The sequence below is a fragment of the Engraulis encrasicolus genome, chromosome 23 (genome assembly GCF_034702125.1).
Source record: "Engraulis encrasicolus isolate BLACKSEA-1 chromosome 23, IST_EnEncr_1.0, whole genome shotgun sequence".
NCBI classification, from domain to species: Eukaryota; Metazoa; Chordata; class Actinopteri; order Clupeiformes; family Engraulidae; genus Engraulis; species Engraulis encrasicolus.
In genome coordinates this window covers 41,899,422-41,923,271 of record NC_085879.1, presented here as the reverse complement: position 1 = coordinate 41,923,271, position 23,850 = coordinate 41,899,422, and the positions used below count along the sequence as shown (strand labels likewise).

General features: G+C 39.8%; 3 protein-coding genes across 5 annotated transcripts in view; all 3 read left to right on the top strand.

Annotated features, from left to right (window-relative positions):
* LOC134440089 (phospholipase A and acyltransferase 3-like) overlaps positions 1-17,568 on the top strand; it is a 28,595-nt gene extending 11,027 nt beyond the window's left edge. Inside the window, exons 1-5 of one of the 3 annotated variants that reach the window (XM_063190021.1) lie at positions 12,703-12,790; positions 15,031-15,093; positions 15,193-15,292; positions 16,698-16,969; positions 17,320-17,568. In XM_063190021.1, coding sequence (XP_063046091.1) covers positions 15,079-15,093; positions 15,193-15,292; positions 16,698-16,969; positions 17,320-17,439 — 507 coding nt within the window. In that variant the 5' untranslated portion in view covers positions 12,703-12,790; positions 15,031-15,078 and the 3' untranslated portion in view covers positions 17,440-17,568. Of the gene's footprint in view, positions 1-12,702; positions 12,791-14,813; positions 14,887-15,030; positions 15,094-15,192; positions 15,293-16,697; positions 16,970-17,319 lie in introns of those variants that run through there. The other 2 variants (XM_063190024.1, XM_063190023.1) reach the window with 2 other exon arrangements.
* On the top strand, positions 1,247-5,016 carry LOC134440015 (phospholipase A and acyltransferase 3-like). The gene is made up of 4 exons (XM_063189941.1): positions 1,247-1,258; positions 1,400-1,490; positions 2,540-2,796; positions 4,891-5,016. The coding sequence occupies exons 1-4, from the start codon at positions 1,247-1,249 to the stop codon at positions 5,014-5,016; spliced, it is 486 nt and encodes a 161-aa protein (XP_063046011.1).
* Positions 17,569-20,011: 2,443 nt separating the features above from the next.
* LOC134440014 (phospholipase A and acyltransferase 3-like) lies at positions 20,012-23,617 on the top strand. Its single transcript, XM_063189940.1, has 4 exons — positions 20,012-20,079; positions 20,180-20,276; positions 22,257-22,519; positions 23,489-23,617. The coding sequence occupies exons 1-4, from the start codon at positions 20,065-20,067 to the stop codon at positions 23,615-23,617; spliced, it is 504 nt and encodes a 167-aa protein (XP_063046010.1). The 5' UTR covers positions 20,012-20,064.
* The last annotated feature ends 233 nt before the right edge of the window (positions 23,618-23,850 follow it).

The following is a 23,850-nucleotide window of genomic DNA, read 5'->3' as shown; positions in this document are numbered from 1 at the left end:
GCGAGTCGGTCGCTTTGTGGAATAGCAGCACTTCAGAGAGAACAAGACCCCTCCGCTCCGCGTCGGGGTCTAAAGATTCTCTCTGTCGTGCTGCTATTCCACGGTAGCGACCTTCTCGCCGAACGTTAACCCTTACTTATTATCTGCCTACGCAACTGAATCCTCTTTTCTGATTGGCTGATGGGGTTGCAACTAATTCCCTATAACCTGTCAGGCATCAAACGTGAGACTAAGTTAGGTTAGGTTACTCATTCTAAACTGCAGGTTGCTATGACCAAAAGCCAGTCGTTAGTTCTATCGCATTTGTTTATCAAGTCAAGAGTCAGTCGTTAATTCTATCGCATTTGGTTGTCAAGCCAAGAGCCAGTCGTCAGTTCTATCGCATTTGGTTGTCAAGTCTGTCGCCCTAAAAGTTCTACTACATGCATCTGATAGAGGCGCGCCTGATTACGTGCGCACTAAATTATTCTGCAGTTGGCATAATTCATAGGTTACAAATTTACAGATAGGCCCAGCAATACATGACAAAAATACCCTGTAGCCGAAATTCTAAGCACCTGCCTCGCCATCAATTGTATCGAAACGAGTCACCTCTCTCGAGTCACGAGTCATCTGCTCCACTACTTCCCGCTACCTTCCCTTTGGTATTGATCTGAAAACATCCTTTTTTTTAAAAAAAAATAGGCTACTCTCCTCTTGTGGGGAAGGAACACGTGTGAAAGGGGAAAGGGGAGAGTTATCAAAAATGACCCTAGCGTGGGGAATCTCTCTCTTTCTCTCTCTCTCTCTTTTACGCACGAAGTTCACAGGTAGCCTTCGAGGTCGACCGGTTATAGAAATTAATCGCTTGGCGGAGGCAACTTTCAAAGTTCGACTGCGCGCGTCGCCAAAGTTCAAAGCCGCCGCCTCGCCATTAATTTCGTATAACCAGTCACCTCGTCGGCCGTTACCCCTTATTCTCATTGTGCAGGTGCACGTTATAGACCAGACTTCTGAGCTCATTAATCAGGAGGGAGTGTCTAGTTGACAGTTTATAGGCCCAATAATTTAATGATAAGCAGCAGGATGGTTTATGACGCATTGCCATGGTGAAGGGGGCGGTCTTGACAGGTATAAATCCAAGTGCTTTCCTCTAGGGAAACCTAGAAGATCTTTCACCTTTCAAGCTCAAAGAAGTCAGCTTGATTAAAGGCCCATCACTAATCTCTTTGAAACCTGCACCAAAGGAGTAAATACACTGCTCCCAATGGCACAGAAGGTAAATTATTTAAACTAGGCCTATATATATATATATATATATATATATTCTTTTTTTTGTTTTACTAAACTATGATACACACTATCCACTTTACTTAATCTACTATAGCCTATAGCCTAACTATATTTATGTCAACTAAAGGTTGGTGACCTGATAGAATTCTTCAGAGGAGGATACGAGCACTGGGCTGTGTACATCGGGGAGGGTTATGTCATTCACCTGACGTCTCACTGTGAGTAGTCAATCATCACCCAGTTTTCGTAGTTTTTACTCTGAAGTACTGATATGAGTTTTAAAACAAGACCAACCAAATCTGGCAATAACATCCTTGATTATGGCCCTTAGCCTACTATTGAACATGGACAACTAGCTTACTCTGTTTTTGGGAATGTTTTAAAACAGTAGAAGCTGATGTTTTAACATGGACTCCCATAGCAACCTAAGTTTCGGAGTAAAGTTCTTGGGAGCAGTGTGGTGTTAGAATGCAGGGGCCTGAACCATGGATTAGTATGTACACTTATTTACAGAAGTGTCAAAAGTAAAAGTAAATTTAAAAAGAGGTAAATTTATGGTTTAAGTTCAACACTAACACTTGATATTTAGCAGGATCTGATATCACCAAGTAATAAGTCGTCCTGGATCAACATTCAGGTGTCCGACTTCATGAAGTAGGCGGGCTCTTCTCTTGCTGCCGACCTCTGATAGGTTGGCCAAAACGTTGATCCAGGACGACTAATTACTTGGTGATATCAGATCCTGCTGATATTACATAGATATTACACCTCTTCTTCCACTGTACCCAAAGAGGTAGATAGATGAGCTGTGTGACTGGTTTCAGAACAAACTCAAAATACGTTTATGTAAACTTATTCTTCTTAATGTGTTTTTTGTACATTTATTCTCCTTTTTGTCTATGGGTTTGTCTGTGTCTGTAGCCTAACTATATGTATGATGCCATTTTGACCAGGACTCCCTAGCAGAAGAGACTGCAGTCTCAATGGGACAATCCTGGCTAAATAAAGGATAAATGAAATGAAATGAAAATGAAAACATAAATAGGCCAAGGCCTACCTAAAGTCTACCTAAAATGTGCCACAAATTTCATCCAACAGCACAGAATCAGTTGATCGACTACTGCAACGGTTGAGTAGTTGTGACATAAATTATGGTAGTTGTGCTAAGGAAAGTGGCAGGGTTGTTTTCTTTCCACTTCTGCTTTTACTTTTGACATCTCTGCTTATTTACCACACAATTGTAGTGTTACCATGTACACCTCTTTAGCTGCACAGGGAAGTGGGTCCGCCAGCGTGATAGGTCCCTTAGCCATTGTGAAGAAGGAGAAGCTGGAGGTCGTGGCGGGAAAAAGCAAGTGGAGAGTCAATAACATCCAGGACAGCAAACGTCAGCCCCGCCCTACAAAGGATATCATAATGGAAGCGACAGCCATGGTGGGCAAGACCGTGTCTTACAAACTCACAAAGGCCAACTGTGAACACTTTGCCACATATCTGCGATATGGCAAGCCAGAGTCACGCCAGGTGAGAAATACAGGTTTTGAAGTAGCCATGTGTGAAATTGTGATTCCACCCTTTCTAGTTGGTAACAAAAAATGTGGCTTTTAGTTTAACTAAACAATTCCATCATGTAAATTATGAGCAGACATTAGTTTAGTAACACTGCGCAAAATGTCATTGCTCACTGAAACCAACAGAAGTTAGAATAATAATACACTTGCATGTGTGTTGGTTGTTGAGGCACTGTTCTAACAGTGCTGACTGTTTTGTCTATCTGTACTTATATTCACTGACATTGTGCATGCCGGTGCTCAAGACAGTGGTCGTGACAAGGGGAATAGTGTCACTGCTTCTTTTCCTTCCTTCTCTTCTACGCTTAATATTGCAGTCATTATTGCATTTTTTGGAGGTGAAAGGAAGGATTAGGAGCATAAACATTGACCACGAGATATTGATTTACTAAAGCTAAGTTCATCACCAGTCACACTGCCACCAGGTTCTCCACCAGTCCATGCCCACACTGCTCCTATCTCCGAATCAAATGCCCCTGTCTACTGGTTCTAGAATTATCCAATCCAATTGTCCAATCATCCAATCAGTCTGCTAATAACTGGTACCTGTGGCCAATCTCCTATTGCCCATATAAACCCCTGTCACTCTGCACTATTCACTTGGCTTCTTCAGCGGAGACACTCAGCGCATGGCCTACTCCTCGGTTTGCAAGCCCTGCTCCTTGTTTTCTAGAGTGTTTTCTAGAGCGTGTTTCTTGGATAAGTATATTGCTCTATTGGAACTATACAGCTCCAGGCCTTTTTATTAGAATACCATGAAAAAGTTGATTTATTTCCATAATTCCATCAATAATGTTAAACTGTCATGGATTGTAGATTCATGGCCCAGTTTTTTAACTATTCCGATCATTAAATTGTGTATTGTTGCATATTTTGGTCTTCCAGCTCAAAAAAAAACATGCATTGGGGAATTCACATCATTAGAATATTGTAATAAAATCACAATTTGCTTCATCAAAATTTGTTTCACATCAGTGCACATCAAATCAGTTGAACTTTGGTACTTTCTACACAACATGCAATGTTCAATACTTGGTTAGGACTCTCTCTGTCTTAATATTATTAATAATAACGGCCATGAAGCGTTTAACATTGAAGTCAATGGCAGAAACAGTGCATGGGAGTAATGGAAGGCCAGATATCCTTGATGCTTTGCCGTCAGCTGTTTTTGTATAGCTGAGCTGGTGTCCCACACTTCCCTCTTCAATATACCCGAAGATTTCCATGCCACGTTTTGGTGTTAACTCACCAGTTTAATTCTAACTCAACAGAAATTAAACCCCATTCATTTTCAATGGGGATTCATTTCTGGTTATTTAGAATTAAACTGGTGAGTTAGCGCCAAAATGTGGCATGGAAATCTACAGGGTATATTGAAGAGTGAAGTGTGGGGTACCAGGTCGACAAACAAGAACAGCTGACAGCAAAGCATCAAGGATATCTGGGCTTCCATAACTGCCATGCACTGTTTTTCCATTGACTTCAATGTTAAACGCATCATGGCCATTATGAAGACAGAGAATGTCCTAACCAAGTATTGACCATTGCATGTTATGTAGAAAGTACCAAATTTCAACTGATATAATGTGACCCGAATTTTGATGAAGAAAAATGTGATTTTATAACAATATTCTAATAATGCGAATTCCCCAATTCATGGGTTTTTTGAGTTGGAAGACCAACGTATATAAAAAGAAAAAAAATAATGTTTGCAATAGTTAAAAAACTGGGCCATGAATCTACAATCCATGACAGTTTAACATTATTGATGGAATTATGGAGATAAATCAACTTTTTCATGGTATTCTAATAAAAAGGCCTGGAGCTGTATATGGTGGATATATGTGCAAATGTTGTGTGTGGTGACTGTGTCTTCCTCTGTATTTATGTATGCTACTTGACACCTTCATTTCCCGCGGGATCAATAAACGATACTCTACTGTACATGTTACGCAGCCTAATGCACTTGCGTATCTATACTGACTGATCTGTCGATTTGCATTCACTTCAACTACTGTATACTGACTCCAGCATATTTTGCACACAGGTCTCCCAGGCCGAGGAAGCAGGGTTGATGGCTGTAGCGGTTGGTGCTGCTGCACTAACAATCGCTGGTGCTGCAGCAGCAGCATTCTTGTTTGGTGGTGGCAAGAAGGAGAAGAAGAGTGAATAACGCACAAGATGTTCCGTTCACAGGAGCACTGTGTAGAGCTACTACACCACTCAATGATACCCAAGGATACCCTTAATTTCCCTTTAGGGATTGATAAAGGTACTCTACTACTTTACTCTACATTGCACAGAAAGCATTTCAACATAATTTAGCTATAGTTGTATTTGCTGAAAATGGCCAATAAAAGATATATCAAAACATATCCTGCTTATTGGTGAATTCATACCAGTATGTTTTATTTATCTGTTCATTTAGTTAGCACAAAACTTCAGTCAGAAATGGCCTAATAGTAGTTTTGGGGAGACCCAGGCTCTGTCTCTGCTGATTGTTGAGGTTATACACGTATCTGAACTACACTGATGAGATGAACAATATCATTTGTAGCAACCCATGCTATGCGAGCCCTATCGCACGAGATGCGTCGTGTTTCCACAAAATTAAAATAATCTATAACGGTAGTGGTGCTGTCACGATAACGCCCCGTTTTTCAAGAATCGAACATTGCATTGGAAATGCACTGTCCAACTTAATTTGTTTTAGCCTACTTCACAGCTTGATGGGGCATACATGCTATAATGTAGGCCTGTCCCTTCACTGATAATCTTTCCCTAATCAGTTTTCTGTCGGAATTGTAAATCTACCACGAGTCAGACAGCCCATTCAAATACATTGGCCGCCATGGGCGTAATTTCCACGGGGGTTAGGGGGGTTTTGACCCCCCCAGACTTCAAACCCTGACAATATAACCCCCCTTATATAATTGTACAACCCCCCCTATATAATTACAGTACTTGTCTTGCATGAAGAACTTTACCCATTTTATGTAAAATAGTGAAAAATAGTTTCGTTTAGTTATGTTTAATCATGTTGTAATGTAACCCCCCTGCCCCCTGGTATTCCCCAAATCTGCGTTAGTTGTGTAAATCCAATGGGGGAGGTAGATGGACACTCCCAACTGAGATCGCTCCCGGACGTGTAGTCCCAGGTGTTTCTATCACTCCCGGACGTGTAGTCCCACCCGATTATATTTCACGTATTATCATACACTGCCACATAAAAGCAATTTAGGGTTAGGTTTAGGGTTAGGGTTAGAAACAAAAAACTAACATCAAAAAGATAACTAGCTCCGTTATATGGCGGTGGGATCGATAGTCTGGCTAGTGGGACCGAGCCGACCGGGGAGCGTCCTGCGTTGGGAGCGACAATCAGGGAATCTCTCAATGGGTAATCATCTTCTCCACTATCCGAAATTCAAACTGATTAGCGATCAGCTTTATCAAGTATTGAGCAATTGTTTTTTTCTACTTTTAACTTGCAATTGCCACATGATCATGCGTGGATGCGTCTTTGGCACAAGAGACATTATTTCAGAGTGTTTTGAGAACCTATTGTACCACTGCCTTTCTGCCTGTCAGGTAGTTATATAGCTATTTTATGCTAGGTTACGACAGACAGCTAGTTCAATAACACTGGACGTGGCTGGCTATTTTGGACGTTGATGGCTAGCACTTGGGATATTTACTCCCTCAAACCAACACATTTTGTGAAACCCTAGCAATCGGACGTCTGTTTGTTTTATTTCACGTCATTTAAGTAGTTTTTGGTTACCCCCTGTCCAGTTGCCTGCGTGATTTCCTATGATAGTATCCACTTCAAATGAGAAGCTTGTTCAATGCAGCTGAACCAAAATGCCTGTAAGTTTTTTGACACCAATAGTAAACACATCCATTTTAAATAAGATGTATTGTGGCATTATATTTTGTTTTCAAAATCGCATTTGTTGACAACAGCCAAGCGATTACAGTTTGTTTCGCCAGTGAAGTAATGAAGAGAGAGACACGAGAGAGGGTTGGGGAGACAAGGGGTTCCTTCCTCGCGTGACACTATGCGTGGCTGTGCTTGGAGTGAGACAGAGGAGGTCCTCTCAATATTTTTGTCGCCAGTCGCCACTGTATATTTAGTTATAAAAAAAAACAACAACAGTCAATTGTATAAATAATGGGTATGGGATATTATGTAGCCAGCAGGCTACTTTAATTTCTACCACAGCAACTTTCTTCTGATCATATGATTAACAACATGGCGAACAGCAGACAAGAGATCCTATTTGTGCAGCATCCTGATTAGTGATTGATGGTTGGGATATGTCATTCATATTTGGCACTGCATCAAAGATTTTATCAACCATCTCTGACTGTAGCTTTCTTCTGATCATATGAATTAGGCCTACTAAGCAAAGGGTAGGAATGTTTTTAATTAATTCATTCATTCATTAACTCATCTTTGCTTTATTGCTATATGCCACATTACAAATGGAGATTTTCTGACAGCTTGACTTTAGCCTGATTGGGAAAATGCATTCTCTAAAACTCTGATGTGAGTTTGCTGCTAAGCCATTTGAACATTAACTGAGGTTTTTTTTTATATCAGGTTCAAAAACTTGATTGTGCAGGTCACCAAAGAGAGATCCAAGGCCAAGGAGGTACAGGTGATGAGAGAGAGACGGGTGTCCAGAGAGAGAGACGAGGAAGCACAGATGAGAGGGAGAGAGAAGGAGGTGACAAAGGAGGTGAACCAGTTCAAGAGATAGAGTATGAAGGTGTCAGAGGAGGTGCAGCAGTTGAAGGAGAGAGAGGCAACGGAGGAGATGTAGCAGTTGAGCAACAGAAAGGAGGTGATGGAGGAAGTGCATCAGTTGAAGACAGAGGGAGAGAACGAGGCGAAGGAGAATCGGATGACCAAAAACAGGGAGAGAGTACAGAGAGAGACAGCGCAGGAGGCACAAATGACCAGGTAACATACATGCAAATACTGAAGAAAACTGTTTAGCCATTTAATTCATTTAGATGGAAATCTTGACCCCCCCAATTGTCAGCATAAAGTTACGCCCTTGTTGGCTGTGGAAGTGTGGCCCAACCATGAAAAAAGGGGCTTTATCGTGACGGCACGACGAACGTTATAGATTATTGATCAGCGATTCGTGGCCACGTGACAATATAGCGTGCGATACAGTTGGAGTGGCTATGCCGTGAATTATGTTGGGAAGAAGTGAACACCGGACCCACACTCTGTCTCTGGTGGCTGCTGGGTAGCCCCATAATGCACACTGTTCCAGCAGTGGAACACTGAAATAGTAGCCTAATTGAAAAGTTATGAACAACAATAGTATTACACTACTATGACATAACACAGGGCTTTAAGACAGGTTAAATATGAACGTATGGGGCCGCTGTGGCGCAGGGCGCTAAGCCCCCCACATCTGCACCTTGCATGTCCATGGGGATACAGGTTCGTGTCCGGCCTGAATCATATCCCAATCCTACCCCATCTCTCTCTCCCATTGATTTCCTGTCTCCATCTTCAACTGTCATGTCTAAATAAAATGCCCAAAAATATACATGCTGCAATCCATGTTCACTAATGTGCTGCTATTCTCTCGGTGGCGCCAGGTCCAGAGTGCATCTCATGATAGAGTCTCATGACCGAGAAAAAAAGAATAAAATAAAATGAAATAAAAAACTTTGCAAATGGTCCAGAAAGTGTTCGTAGTCTATTACATGCCAAAAAAACACCTTCACACAGAGTATGCATTCCAATGTGCACGATGACTTGTGCTTGTGGCCAGCATTGTATTTCAATACCTCGCAAAACCTCAATTGTGAAGTAATTTTCTCATTTGCAAACTGGATGGTGAATGAAGAATAGTCCAACAAAAACTGTTGTGGCTAGGCTTAAACTTAATTGTTTTCTCCATGGAGGCGGGCCGTTAGCAAAACGTGAGGCCACAATCACAAGTGGAGGAAGGAAGTCCACATATTGGAATGCACACAGATACTTATCCACCACAAGGACATAACCTTAAAACACATGTGTTTTTCAGTGATATAACATACATCTGCCAATTATGTATTTTTTATGTGTATATCAAACTTAATATTGTTGCAACATGTGGTCTTGGTTTTTAAAAAAAAACCAATACAACAATCCCAATAAAGAGACTGAGACAAAATATTTTATTTGTGTGACTGGTATGTGTTAATATAACAAACACAGGGACAAGATGAGAGAGCCAAATCACTTAATAAAATACTTCGTAAAAATGTTGGCACACAAATAGGCCTAGTATATCTCATAATTTGGTCAAGTTACATGAATGAAATCAGCACATCGCTTTTACATTACATTACATTTGATTTAGGAGATTATCCACAGCTACTTACTAAAGGCGACATAAACAGCAACATGCAGTACAGATTACAGCAACATGGGTTGGTCTGTTATGATTGACCTAAATGCGCACACAGCCAGGGGTCCCAAAATGCTAAGTGGCTAGGTGTTTAACATTGGAAGTTGCATTGGACCAGGGTGGTGCGTGGTTAAAACCTGTTTTCTAGACGGCTGGATGTTGTAGCGGTTTTTGTGGTTTCTCTACTCCTACCGACTCCATTCTGGGATAACATATCTTAACGTGAGTATCACACGTGAGGACAACGGTTGAGTGACGGAAACTTCTAAACAATCAGAGGCTGCCTCCGATCGCAAAACCCTGCCTTGTCAGCAGTTGCTAACGTTTTGCAACACAATATAACGTTTTTTAGGGATAATGGCAAAGAATTCCGAGCGACATGATGGTATGGTCTTCTAAACGTTGTCACCGACAGTAGCAGTGTGCGAGTAAGTGGATAAATCCGCAAGCCGACAAGACAACAGGTTCTTATCATACACTGTGCAGGATTTCAATGGGACTTCCAATGATAAACACCTAGCCGCCTATCATTTTCGAATCCCTGGCTGTGTATGCATTCAACTGTTTACCAACAGCCGGAACCCATGTATACACAAATCTACTGTAGGATCAGCATTAGTTCTGGCTGGCCATGGTAGTCAAGAGCTGGCTGCTTCTGATTTGCTTCAGGTGCTCTAGATCAGCTAATCAACTCTCCTCACTCCTGATTGATCAGTTTAAAAAATGGTGCCATGCAAATGTTCTATTATCTTCCTCAACTCTGGCTACTCTCTTCTTCACGACCCACCACCTTCCCAGCTCCGCCTTGCCGTGAATACATGGGTTCACCGTGTTTATTAACACGGTGTTGTGAGGAGGGGCAAGACACTGGCAGCCAACCACGGGAGCTAGGTTTTTGACTGACAGCTGTTTCCAACAATCAGAGGTTGAGTTGTGCACTGCTAGATTCGCGCAGCCAGGAGAAAACAAAAATGTAAAACCCATGTACAGTATAACATGACATAGGATACCCTTTGTCATGCTGCCTGCTCTGTTCACTGGGAGAATTGTTTGCACTCATGGCATTCCCTAAGATACTGTTGTTCCCTGAATCATTGGGTATTTCTCAAAACCTAGTGCAGTGCACTTCCAAGTGTATCAGCCTAATTAGTCACGCCCAGTGATTGGATACTCTTTGGTGAACTCTACGGACTATCCAATCACTGGATGTGACTAATAAAGAGTATCCAATCACTGGCGGTGCCGACTAAGGCTGATACACTTGGAAGTGCACTGCACTAAATTTTGAGAAGTGCCCAATGTTTTCCTTGGTGTCCATGGAAAACCGGGGGACTCCTCTGAACAGAGCCATACCACCGAATCTAATTCATAACTATTAAACAAAGAAATTGCATTCTGAATTTCTTGTCTTGTGTTTCTTGACTGTAATGGACCTGACAGAACAAGTGTTAAAGAGTACAAGAATACGGTATGATTTATTTAGTGCAATGGGTTATACAGTGGTGCTCATATGTTTACATACCCCAGCAGAATATATGCATTCTTGGCGATTTCTCACAAAATATGAAGGATTACACAAAACCTTTTTTTTCACTCATTGTCAGTGACTGGCTTGAGACATTTATTAGCCATTTTCTGCGCTTACTCCTTCAAAAGCATGTTCACAACCCAAACTACCCAAATTACCCTGTTCAAAAGTTTACATACCCTAGTTTCTGATGCTGAATATGGCCCTGTTTAATATCAGGGACCGGTCTAAATTGTTTGTGGTAGTTGTGGATAAGGCTCTTAACTTGCTCAGATGACAAAACAGCACATTCTTCCTGGCAGAATGGTTGTTTCCTATACTGTCTTTGGGTGTCTTGCTGGAACCTCACATCTGAGGTTTCCCCTGAGTGGCTCAATGATGTTGAGATCAGGAGAGTGAGATGGTCGCTCAAAAACTTTCTTTCTGAAGCTAATGACGGGTTGTGATATTGGCTTTCTGTGTAGAAATATAGTCATGTTGGCACTGTTGGACTTTCAATTCAGAAGTGCAATATGAGGGGTTTGGTTTTAATCAAGCCATTAGGCAAGTAGATCAAATACAATTTCATCCATCAGTACATGGGACATTGTTCAGGAGGCATAGGACAACCAAAAAATATCTTCAGGTGAAATATAGGACAACATGAAAAAATGTTGTAAATTGTACAGTAAAGAGGCACTTGAGGAAAGATGGGCTGTTGGGGGTTGCCACGAGAAAGCCATTACTACAAAAATGCAAACATGTTATTTCGCATATGATGCACCAAATTGCATAGTGAGAAGCATCAGAATGCCTGTGACAAAGTCATTTGGAAAATTAGATCAATATGGAACTTTTTTCAACCACTATTAATACTACCATTTGGAGAACAGTCAACGGAGCCTATGATGAAAGTTACACCATCCCTTCTGTGAAACATGGTCATGGACCACTGATGTCATGGGGACATTTGAGTTACAAATGCACTATACTTTTGGTCCATACTCACAGAATGATGAATACATTGTCCTGTGAGAAATACTGGAGGAAATTCAACACTCATCAGCCTTGAAACTGCATATGGTCCATTGTTGGACATGCCAACATGACAGTAGTTGGACACAGAAAGTCAAATCAACCCGTCATTAGCTTCAGAAAGAATAAAATGAAGTTTTTGAGCGACCATCTCACTCTCCTGATCTCAACACCGTTGAGCCACTCGGGGGAAACCTCAAATGTGAGGTTCCAGCAAGACACCCAAAGACAGTATAGGAAACAACCATTCTGCCAGGACGAATGTGCTGTTTTGTCATCTGAGAAAGTCAAGAGCCTTATCCACAACTACCACAAACAATTTAGAGCGGTCCCTGATGTTAAACAGGGCCATATTCAGCATCAGAATCTAGGTTATGTACACTTTTGAACAGGACCATTTGGGTAGTTTGGGTTGTGATCATGCTTTTGAAAGAGTAAACACAGAAGATTGCTAATAAATGTCTTACGCCAGTCACTAGCAATGAGTGAAAAAAAAGGTTTTGTGTAATTCTTCATATTTTGTGAGAATTCACAAAATTCAGAAAGTGTATATTTTGCTGGGGTATGTAAACATATGAGCACCACTGTAGATGCGGACACCCCTTTAAATAAAATACCTTTAAATACCTTTAATGTGTGTGTGTGTGTGTGTGTGTGTGTGTGTGTGTGTGTGTGTGTGTGTGTGTGTGTGTGTGTGTGTGTGTGTGTGTGTGTGTGTGTGTGTGTGTGTGTGCGCGTTAGGGTAGGGGGGCTGTAAAATGTAAAATACTTTGAGATAAACACACGTTAATAGCAGCACAGGACACAGCAACACTACGTGTTTTGTCTGTAAGCATTTACTGTGGCAGGAAATTTGCATTGGGCTTCATCATATCTCATCATCAGGACCCACCCATCACTCTTTTGTCTGTCATTCTTCTCTGTGGTGCTTTTCAGTTTAGTTGAAAAATTCTTCGAGGTCATCTACGCAAGAATATTAAGGAACAGTAAGTGATTTCACTGATTCTTGAGAAAGTGGCTAAAACAGGTTGTAATGTTGACAGAAAAAAACAAAGTGAATTACAAAATTATATGGTATATCCTCGTAGACTAAGGTCTTGGCTTTTCAGAAATGCACAAGGCCAATCTCCCCATTATGTATTTTTTTCAGAAATCAGGCTTTTCTCCGATCATACCTTGTTTTTTGTCAACACCGTCAGACACAGTTAAAAGTTATTAAAATTGTATTGATTTGGTTGCATATGTATCTGGAGTTTTTAAGTGATTATGTGTATTTTTTGGTTCACACATATGCCTTTTAAATGTTGAAAATTCACTTTTGTTCTATTTTAATACTGTTTCATGTGTTCTAATTTTAAAATATGTACCGTCATACGATGCTTACTTAACGCCTAAATACAACAAACATTTTTTTGTAATTTCACAAATATTCGTGTAGGCTTAAATTGGCTATTACTTTGATATTTCAACAACTCCTAAGGAAAATGTTGTAAGCACATTCCTTTAAAATGTCCAAAACTCCTTCTTACGGTGGTGACTTAAGAACTGACAGTGGTGACAGTAATCTGAGAGTGGTGAAAGTGGCCTAATTAGTACCGGCATTTAGCAAAATAAATAGCCCTCTCAAGTCAATGGCATCTTGCATAAACACTTTATTTTTGTGTGTGCACAGTATGAGCATGTGTTTTTACTTCATTAGTTACATTATCTAGGAAGTAAGCCACTGGTTGTTGAAAATGTGGTAAAAAGTTGTTCAAATCCAAAATATAGAGGTGTATTATCATAGATGTAGGTCTTGGCTGTGCAGTGAATGCATTTGCCAAGCTCCCCATGTTTAACATTTTTCATAAAATGGGCTCTTTCTTGTTTTGTCAACAGCGGCAGACAGAATTAGAAGTAAAAACACATGTTTACTGTATTAAAGTGAATTACTTTAACAATTCAACATAACTGTAGATACTTAGTGTATGCATATTCTTAAAACATGTCAAAAACACGTAAAACATCTGTTTTTTGGTGAACTCCATCAGATGTCACCACCGTCAGGTTTTCTGACAAAAAAACCTCCAAATGCACCTCAGTGGTGGCTAGAGTATCATTTTGGATCACAATTATTACTAACATGCCTAGTAATGTTTCATTAACCAGCACAATTTAGTAAAATATGGAACAACATGATGAGCAGAACAAAATCTGACGGTGGTGACATCTGACGGTGTGAGACAAAAAAAACACTCTTTTAAATATTATGCATTGTTTGTTCACATTAGCCATTTCATTTTCGCTCTGTTTCTTGGGTGCTTCATACCTTTTCTGAAAAAAATTATATTTATTAACATTAATGTAATACAATACTATTAAAACCCCCGACGGTGTTGACAGTTTATGGTTGGGACAGTACCAGTGTCCAAACAAATTAACAAATTGAGGACAAAATAATAAACTTACAGGAGCTTCAGTGATGGTGAAGTAGGCAGTAGAGCTAAAGGTTTGAAAAGGGGTCCTCAGTAATGAAAATTACCTTGTGCATACCTGATTTTATTGTCTTTTAGAAAAAATCTGACGGTGGTGACCAATATGCTGGACACATTTTGAGCAATCAGTAAATAATAGTAAATATTGTTTTACATCCACTATGTGCACATCTGTAGAACCACTTTAATATGGTCTTCCACATCATGGTGATATTGTTCAATTCTGTTAGTGATTTTTGTATTTTAAGTCAATTGAAATGATGATGCCAGTCCTTGGGACAGGCGTTTTTACAGGGTGTGGACAGGTTTATAGCCATGAAAAGTAATAAAATTACACTTAAATATTTCAAACAACTGTGTATTCGTGTGACAGACCCCTTGGCCATTACCTGGGTTCATTTTGTTTGTGAAAATTTAGTTGATTTTCAACAGAATTAATATTTTACTGCAGGGACATGTTTTTGCCAAACTTTCAAGAATCAGTGATTTGCTCTCCTCATTCTGATGTTCCAGGATCAAGAATGTACTGTATTTTGTTGAAACTAAATAATCTGACAATGCAAATTAGTCTGCTTTCTTGTATTGTCTACAACAGTGCCTACATTTAGGTAAGGCTGGCTTACTTTTTATACTGTATTTACTGTAGCCAGTGATGCCGTCACATGAAGCGCAGTAATTTTCAGTTTAACCTGATCGTTCTGAGGATGCTTTACAATTCTCAACATTCATGACAGTGTATGTTCTTTTCTCAGGGGAAGCAAAATTGAAACCTGTAGTGTCTTTGTACACGCACACTTCCAATGGCACCAACTGCTGTAAATTATGGCATTTAACATTTTATTTTATTTTATACAGAACAATACCATGATAGGCAAAGGCAATTACTAATTCATTCTTTTTATATATAATGCAAGAAACCGGAGGTTGGTGACCTGGTTGAGATCTTCAGAGGAGCATACCAGCACTGGGCTGTGTATGTCGGAGATGGTTATGTCATTCACCTAGCACCGCCCAGTAAGTATTCTTGTCATCGTCTTATCTCGTTTTTTTGTCTTCTTGTGTCTGATATTCATTTTTAAACAAGACCAACCAGACCCGACTGACAATAACAACCCTCATCATGGCTATTAGAGCATGATCAACTAGTTCTTTGGAATTGTTTGGAAACTATTCACCCAAGCTTAAAGTGATACTGTCCCATTTTTGGAAATAATATTATTTTACACCTCTCCTTGAGTTAAATGATTGAGTGCAAATTTTACCTCCAAGCTAGCAGTTAACATTGAGTGTTATGAGACCAGCTAGACGCCAGCTGGTCTCATAGGACTACATGTTAATTGCTAGCTTGGAGGTAACATTTGCAATGCCATACTGAGGGAATGGTTGAAAGTACAGGAGAAAGGTAAAACCCAATCACTTAACTCAAGGAAAGGTGTCAAATGAAAAGGGACAGTATCACTTTAAAGGTGAATTCCTGCCAATTTCAATATGCAGTTGTATTGCTCATGGTTCTCTTGACTTGTCAGTACCCAACTACACATCAGCCCTTCCCAAGATCCTGGACATTCTAATGGGGGCATGATTTGTTTACCTTTTTTTTAATTAAAAAAAACATCTTAACATTACTCCAAAATCATCCTAAAAGCAACGTCAGCAGACGCTCTACAGCACACAAATGGGTCAAAGACGTCCAACATGAAATTGTCCTTCAGTGTCAATGGATAATTTTGCTTACTGTAACTGTAAAAAACATGATTTTATTTTTTTGTGTGTATTGAATGCATGAAAGCCAGGCCAAAAAAATAATTGAAAAAAAAAAAGTGTTTTTTGCAGTAACAGTAAGCAAAAGTATCCGTTGCACTGAAGGACAATTTCATATGGGACGCCTTTGACCCAAATATGTTTTCGGATGATATTTGGGAAAATGTAAACAAATCCACACCCCACCTTACAGGATCTAGGAAAGGGCTGACCAAAAAAATGTCAAGTTGAAATGGGCAAGAACTTTCCTCACCCACAGCAACAGTGATTTAAAATGGTTCCAATTCCATTATTGCATTTCCACAGCAGGTTGCTTTGCTTACAGTAACACACTAATTTTGTGGTAACCTGCCCGACTCCTTAGCTGAACTGGCAAGTGTTGATATGTGACAGAGTGATTCAATGATTCAAAGCTGGCTTAATAGGCTCTGTCAGTGTAGCATTTCACATCTGACATCACAAGGTTGCTGGTTGAATCCCCACCCTTACCAATCCCTTTTCTCCTTCCATGGCTGAAGTGCCCTTGAGCAAAGCACCTTACCCCACATTTCTCCAGGGACTGTAACCAATACCCTGTAATATCTGATAGTGACTTTGGATTTGGATAAAAACGTCATTGAAGTGTAATGTAATGTAATGACATTGAGTAACTCTACAGCTGAACAGGCATCTGTGGGGAGCTTCAACCTGATGATGTCCGTGACATGTGACAAAGGCCTTGTGAAAAAGGAGGAACTGCAGAAGGTTGCCGGGGAAGACAGGTGGAAAGTCAACAACATTCTGGACAGTAAAAATGAGCCACATTCTTCCAAAGACATTGTACAGAGAGCTGAGAGCATGGTGGGCCAGCTACTGCCCTACAGTGTGTTGGAGAGGAACTGTGAGCACTTTGCTACAGATCTGAGATATGGGAAGCCCAAGTCGCGCCAGGTGAGACATGCATATCCCAGCTCACAGTTTGCCCTTTCACACAGTTTGCTCTTTTAAACCCCGCCCTTCAAGAGTGGATAAGGCATTGTTTAAAGGTTGTTTGTTTCTGGCCTATCTGTAAGTCTATTTGTCTGTATGTCTGTTTGTTAGCAACAGTAGACAAAAAGTTGGATTTACACAAACAACACACAAGCACTGACTCAATCAATCTGTGTGTATTTCCCTGTAGGTAGGTGCATAGTAACACACTGCATCTTTAATAATGCAGCTAGTGCTGATTTGAACTGGCAAAGTACTGTAGCTACACTTCTCAGCACTGACTTAATCAATCTGTGTGTATTTCCCTGCAGGTTCGTAGGGCTGTGGAGGCTACGGTGGTGGGTGGCGTGGCAGCGCTGGCTGTTCTAGGAGCTGTTGTGGCAGCAGCTGTGACACTAGGGTGCAGCAGAGAGAGGGAGAGCAGGCGTTGAGAGCCAGACTTTTTTTCTTGATGTAGCCCTAGAAGCACATAATCACCAATGTGCCTTTATGAAAGGAAATACGCATGTCTCATGTATGACATAAACTTGAAATGAGTCCATGTCAGAGGCCCAATTTGATTGTTTGTTTTTGTACTTTTAAAATTTCTCTTTAATTACATGCTATAAATTATTGTTGAAAAAAGCTTACATTAGACCAGTGTTTCTCAACAGGGGCTCAACAATCGCCCAGAAGGGTTGCTCAGTTGTCATTGTGGGACAATGTGTGTGAGTTATATTGTTCAACTTCTGTGCTCTACTTATAATGGTGACCTACTGGTGCACTCTCTGTCCAACACATACAACATTCACAATGATCATTTAAAAAAAACGTTTGTGTCACAGTGTATTTGGATCTGTGTATTGATTTGCATTTGAACTTGATAATACATATAGGCTAAATAGATTGATACAGATCACTGTTATCATTGTCAATATTGTGCATATCAACTGAGCTTCTTTTAGACTAAATGACACATTGCTACAGTCTACATGAAGCACATACAGTAAATGGCATGTGTATTGTGGGATACTGACATGTACTACTATACCTCTGACACACATTTGCTTCAGTCACAGGGATTAATCTAAATGTGCAAACTTGAATAGTCTTATGCGGTAGTTCTCAACCTTTTTTTTTAACTAACGCCCTCTTGACCTCATCAAAAGCTTCCCAACACCCCCTTAACCACACCATTAGACTGCCAACGCCCCCCTTAATATTAAAAAATAAAATCAGACTGTTTGAGATGTACAATTCTTTGTTCAGTGTCCAGGTCAGAATTAGGCAGAATCCCATTTCTAACCCCTACGCCTTCCCCTTGGCCCTCGTCCCTTCAAATGGAGCAGTAAGGGGTAGGGCTTGAAAGGCAACTCCTATGAATTGAGATGCCCCTCAACAATCACGGAATGACACCCATTCAAAAACCAGCCTCCCTATGGTTAAACCAATGATATTGCTTGTAATTACACTGTAATTACAATTTTAAAAAGACCAACAGTGTTGAACAGCCCTCGTAAGTTTAACAGACACAATACATTATTACCTCCGCCAAGGAGGTTATGTTTTCGGTCGCGTTGGTTTGTCTGTTTGTTTGTTTGTTACCTCCGCCAAGGAGGTTATGTTTTCGGTCGCGTTGGTTTGTTTGTTTGTTTGTTTGTCCCAATCTTGAATTGCTTGATCATTCCCTATGCTGCTGCTGTCCCCTGAATCTCTGCTTTCCATGGTGCTCAGATGACTCCTCTGAACAGAGCCATATCACAAATTCATTACTATTAAATGAAGAAATTGCATTCAGAATTTCTTGTCTTGTGTTTCTTGACTGCATTGGACCTGACAGAACAAGTGTTAAAGAGTACAAGAATACGGCATGACAAAGTTAGTGCAAGGGGTTATGGATGCTGAAACCCCTTTAAATGAAAAACACTTTGAGATAAACATGTGTGTCTATGGCAGTGCAGGACGAGGTTTGTCTGTAAGTATTTCCTTTGACAGGAATGCTTTCGGCTTCATATGGCTTCATGGAGGACCCACCCATTTTTCTTTCTTCCGTCATTCTTCTCTGTGGTGCTTTTCAGTTTAGTTGAAAAAGTCTTCGAGGTCATCTATGCAAGAATATTAAGGAACAGTAAGTGATTTGTTTACCTCATTCTGATGTTCCAGTTTCCAGAATATTTTGTGGAAACTAAATAATCTGATAATGCAAATTAGTCTGCTTTCTTGTATTGTCTACAATAGCGCCTACATATTTTGGTAAGGCTGGTATGAGCATAAAATGGTAAAGAAGTGCAATCTAGTTGCTATAGCCTGCTATAACAATGCTATTAGCTTGATTTTAGACCAAATGCTGATTTCATTGTAAATTATACAACTCCTCAGAATGCTGATGCTTTATTTTTTCATTTTATAAAACATTATTGCGAAGGGAAACATACTAGATACATACCTTACATGCACTGAATTATCCAGGCCTCAATGAGATTGATTTTAGATTGATTTTGTAAAAATTAATAGACCTTTCTGTAACCTTTTTGGCGATTTAACTAATTATGTTTTAAAGGATGTGTCTATTTAGAAATATGGACGCCTCATACAGTAGCCTATCTGAATGTATATCTATGCTTTTATATATGCCATTGTTATTATTTTATATTGTTGTGATTATGCATATACAGTACGTTTCTACACAAGAGTTCTCTGAAGTAGGCTCAATGGCCATCAACCTTTTATTTTTCAATGGTCCTTTAACATGTCTGTATTTTTTCTCACTGTTAATTCTGAACAGGGTGTTAGCTATATATTTTCACTCTCAGTATTGGAATACCTCGATATGGACCAGGCATTTGTGTGTGCCATAAGTAAATAACTGAATTGAACTAGGGAAACATAACTTTTTATTCTCTTTGTAGATGATGATGTTGTTATACATCACTAGCTAATTTTCAATGTAACTGATTATCCTGAAGATAGGATGCCTTATACTGAACATTCATTACAGCATGTATTTTTTCGCCCTAGGGGAAGCAAAAGTGAAACTTGTATCGCACAAGAGGATTCTTTGCATACGCAGAGTTACAATGGCACCAACTGCAGTAAATTTTGGCATTTACACTTTTTTGTATTTTTAACTAAACAGTATCACACCAGACAAATCCTATGAATGATTAATTCATTGATTATTTATTATGAAAGGAACCAGAGGTTGGGGACCTGATTGAATTCTTCAGAGGACCATACCAGCACNGGGCTGTGTATGTGGGAGATGGTTTTGTCATTCACCTTACTAGCAGTGAGTAATCAGTCACATCAATGTCTTCTTCTTTCTCTGATGTACTAGGCACTGATATGCATGCCCAAACAAGACCAACCAGATCTGACAGATATATGAGCAATTACTCGTACCTCTGCGAAGACGGTTATGTTTTTGGTCGTGTTGGTTTGTTTTGTCTGTTGGTTTGTTTGTTTGTTTGTCTATCAGCAGGATAACCCAAAAAGTTATGCCGGAATTTGGATGAGTTGTTGGAAATGACAAAAGGAACAAGTGATAATTTTGGTGGTGATCCGGATCACGATCCGGATCCAGGATTTTTAAAAAATCTTCACGTTTGTGGGATAGGACAAATTTTGACATTGCAGTTTCCAAAAAAACTCAAATGCTCTATCCTTCCTTCTTCCTTCCTATCTTCCTTGGAGGAGGTCTGAACTCTCTCAGTGCAATTCTTCTTTGGAATTGTTTTACAGTTGTGCTTTTTGTATATTTTGTACAGATTGCAAATACCTTGATGTACATGTACCCATGCAGATATACAATTCTCAGTTGTTTCGTGCATTAGCAACTTTTGTTAATCAGAATGTTTTGCCATGGGCATCTATTGTATATGATTTATTCTATTGTACGGTATATTGACCATATAGGTTTACCCCAAACATTCCACATGCCTTGCCCGAGTCCACCACCACCACCACCACCTTCAGCACCTGCCCCCCAAAATGTATGCAAGTGAGCATTGACTTAGACTGAGACTGAAATTGATTCCAGAATCATATTGTTCTGTTTGCATGTATACAGACTTTAATGTATTTTATGTCTGAATTAGGCCTACAGTAACATGGTTCTGTCAACAAACAAGTTGCATTAAGTAGCGAAATGTGAATCTTGACAAATTGGAGCTTACTATTTTGAATATAGCAATGCATTACCTTTTACATGAGGACATCCTTCCACACTGTTATATTAAAGGGATAGGTCGGTATTTTGCATTTGGGGCCTTAATTATGGTGTATCATACACTGAGCTACCCACCTGTGTCACTTTTGTTTGATTTGAAGCCTTCCGTGAGATTTTGGGTTTGCGCGATATCCACAAACCACCATACAACGGGAGTCAGCGGGGCACAGACATTCACAGACAGGAATTCGTCGTACACGCATAAACAGTATTTTCTTATTTGGTTTAGAATGATACAATTACGTTGCCGTCTCATTTGAAAGTTTAAATCTCCCGGGTTAAGAGAACAAATCAAAATTCTGTATTCATCTAAGCACAACTGAAGTGTACTTAGCATGTTAAATGTGCACTCATACTTTGGTGCTAAGAAAAAGTATGTTTACAATATGCTTATTTAAAGTGTACTTAAAAATAGTGAACTTTCTAAAAGTGCATTTTTTAATAACATATTGCAATTACACTTTTTTAAAGTGCACTATGATTATACTTCACCCAAATGTCTTCAAATTGTGGTTTTCTATAGAACGCTTTAAAGTAAATCGCTTTAACATATTGCAAGTGCACCATGATTGTACTTCACCCAAATATCTTCAAAGTGTGCTTACACAAAGTGCATTTACCCATCATGCAATGCACTTCTTGGAGCTAAATTTCTCAAACAGAAAGCTATTCGTGAACCTACGCTAGAGCATTCACACACCAAATCTGGGACAAATCCATCCACCCCGTCAGAAGTTATGGGCCAAACAAAAATTCGCTCCGCGTTTCGGGGATATAATTAATTTACAAGCTAATAAATAACTGCAAAACATTTTTTTCGCACATTATCACATTATCTCTCGAGCTCTACTGTGCCCCTGTATAGCATTGGGTCAGCTGACGCCCCTGGCTATTATTCTGCCCAGACAAAAATAAAGAGGTACACTAATTCCTTTATCCCTGCCACCATTAGATTATGAAATAAGGTGGCAGGTATCAACCAATTGTTCCATGTCAATTGCATAATCACACATTGCCTTTGTGTTTTGCACAACTCTTTAGTTGATCAAGCAGATGGTGGGTCCTCAAGCTTAATGAGGTCTGAAAAAGCCATCGTGAAGAAGGAAAAGCTGAAGGTGGTTGCAGGAAAACACAGGTATTGTGTCAACAACCTTCTGGACAATGACTATGTACCCTGTTCTCCTGAAGAGATCTTAAAAAAAGCTGAGAGCATGGTGGGCCAGGAACAGTCCTACAATGTGTTGCAGAGGAACTGTGAACATTTTGCTACAGATCTGCGATATGGCAAGCCCGAGTCACGCCAGGTGAGGCTAGCCAGTTTTATGTGAAATCATCCTCTTGTAATTGGAAAACCAGAAACGTGTTTCTGGTTTTCCAAAAAAAAATCTGTTTACATGATGACCATAAATATGCTGCCCACCCATAGGCCCTCTTCAGGTGACAGACAAAATGCCATTATGCAGTCAAATCAAATTACATACTATATACAGTAGCCAATACTACAGGTATAGACCAAAAGTTTGGACACATCTTCATTTAATGCATTTTCTTTATTTCCGTGGCTATTTACAGTACATTGTGGATTTTTATGGCAACATGGAGGGCATCAAAACTGTGCATGAACACATGTAGAATTATATGCATAGCAAAAAATGTAAATTCTAGCTGTTGTCCAACAGCAATGTCACCAGCTATGCAAGACCAAGTGACTCATTATCAGATCAAGAAAATCTTGTTTGTATTGCTTGTATCAATTTTTATTTGAAAATAGACAAATAATAAGTGAAGTGTGTGTGTGTGTGTGTGTGTGTGTGTGTGTGTGTGTGTGTGTGTGTGTGTGTGTGTGTGTGTGTGTGTGTGTGTGTGTGTGTGTGTGGAGGGGGGGGGGTCATTTGTGCCGTGTTAACATCAGGTGGATAGACAGCTGACATCGCTGTAGGACAACTGCTAATAGATATTTTTAAGCACATAATTCTTTATGTCTACATGCACAGTTTTGATGCCCTCCGTGAAAATGTACAATGTTCTGTGAAAATAAAGAGAGTTCATGAGACAAATGAGGTTGAAACTTTTGGCCTATGCATATACTTACTGTATATATAATTTGATTTGACTACATAATGACATACAGTATATACTATATATGACATAAACACTACTTATTATATATTTACTAGGCTATATATTTCAATTTGCACGAGAGTAATTCATTGATCTACATATAGTGACTGCTCTGTCTGCACTTTCTACACTCCAATTTATGTTGCACACAGGCGCGCCAGGCCAAGAAGACAATGGAAAAGGCCAGGGATGCAGCGGCTGCAGCATTGACTTTTGGTATTGGTGTCACAGCAGCACTCTTGGGTGGAGGTGGCCAGAAGCGGAGGGAGACTAACCATTAATCACAAGATCTCTCCTTGAAGTAACAGCACATTACCACCAGCGAGACTTCATGAAAATGTGGCCGATGCTTTTATGATAATACGGCCTTAACCCCCCAAAAATGCTGAGCTGAATTCATTGTTTATTATTCCCAAATGCATACTACGATACTGATGAGTCACAAAACATGCAAATCAAATGTAAAACATGTCCACATAAACAGTTAAAAGAGTGATGAGTCTTTGAACCCAAA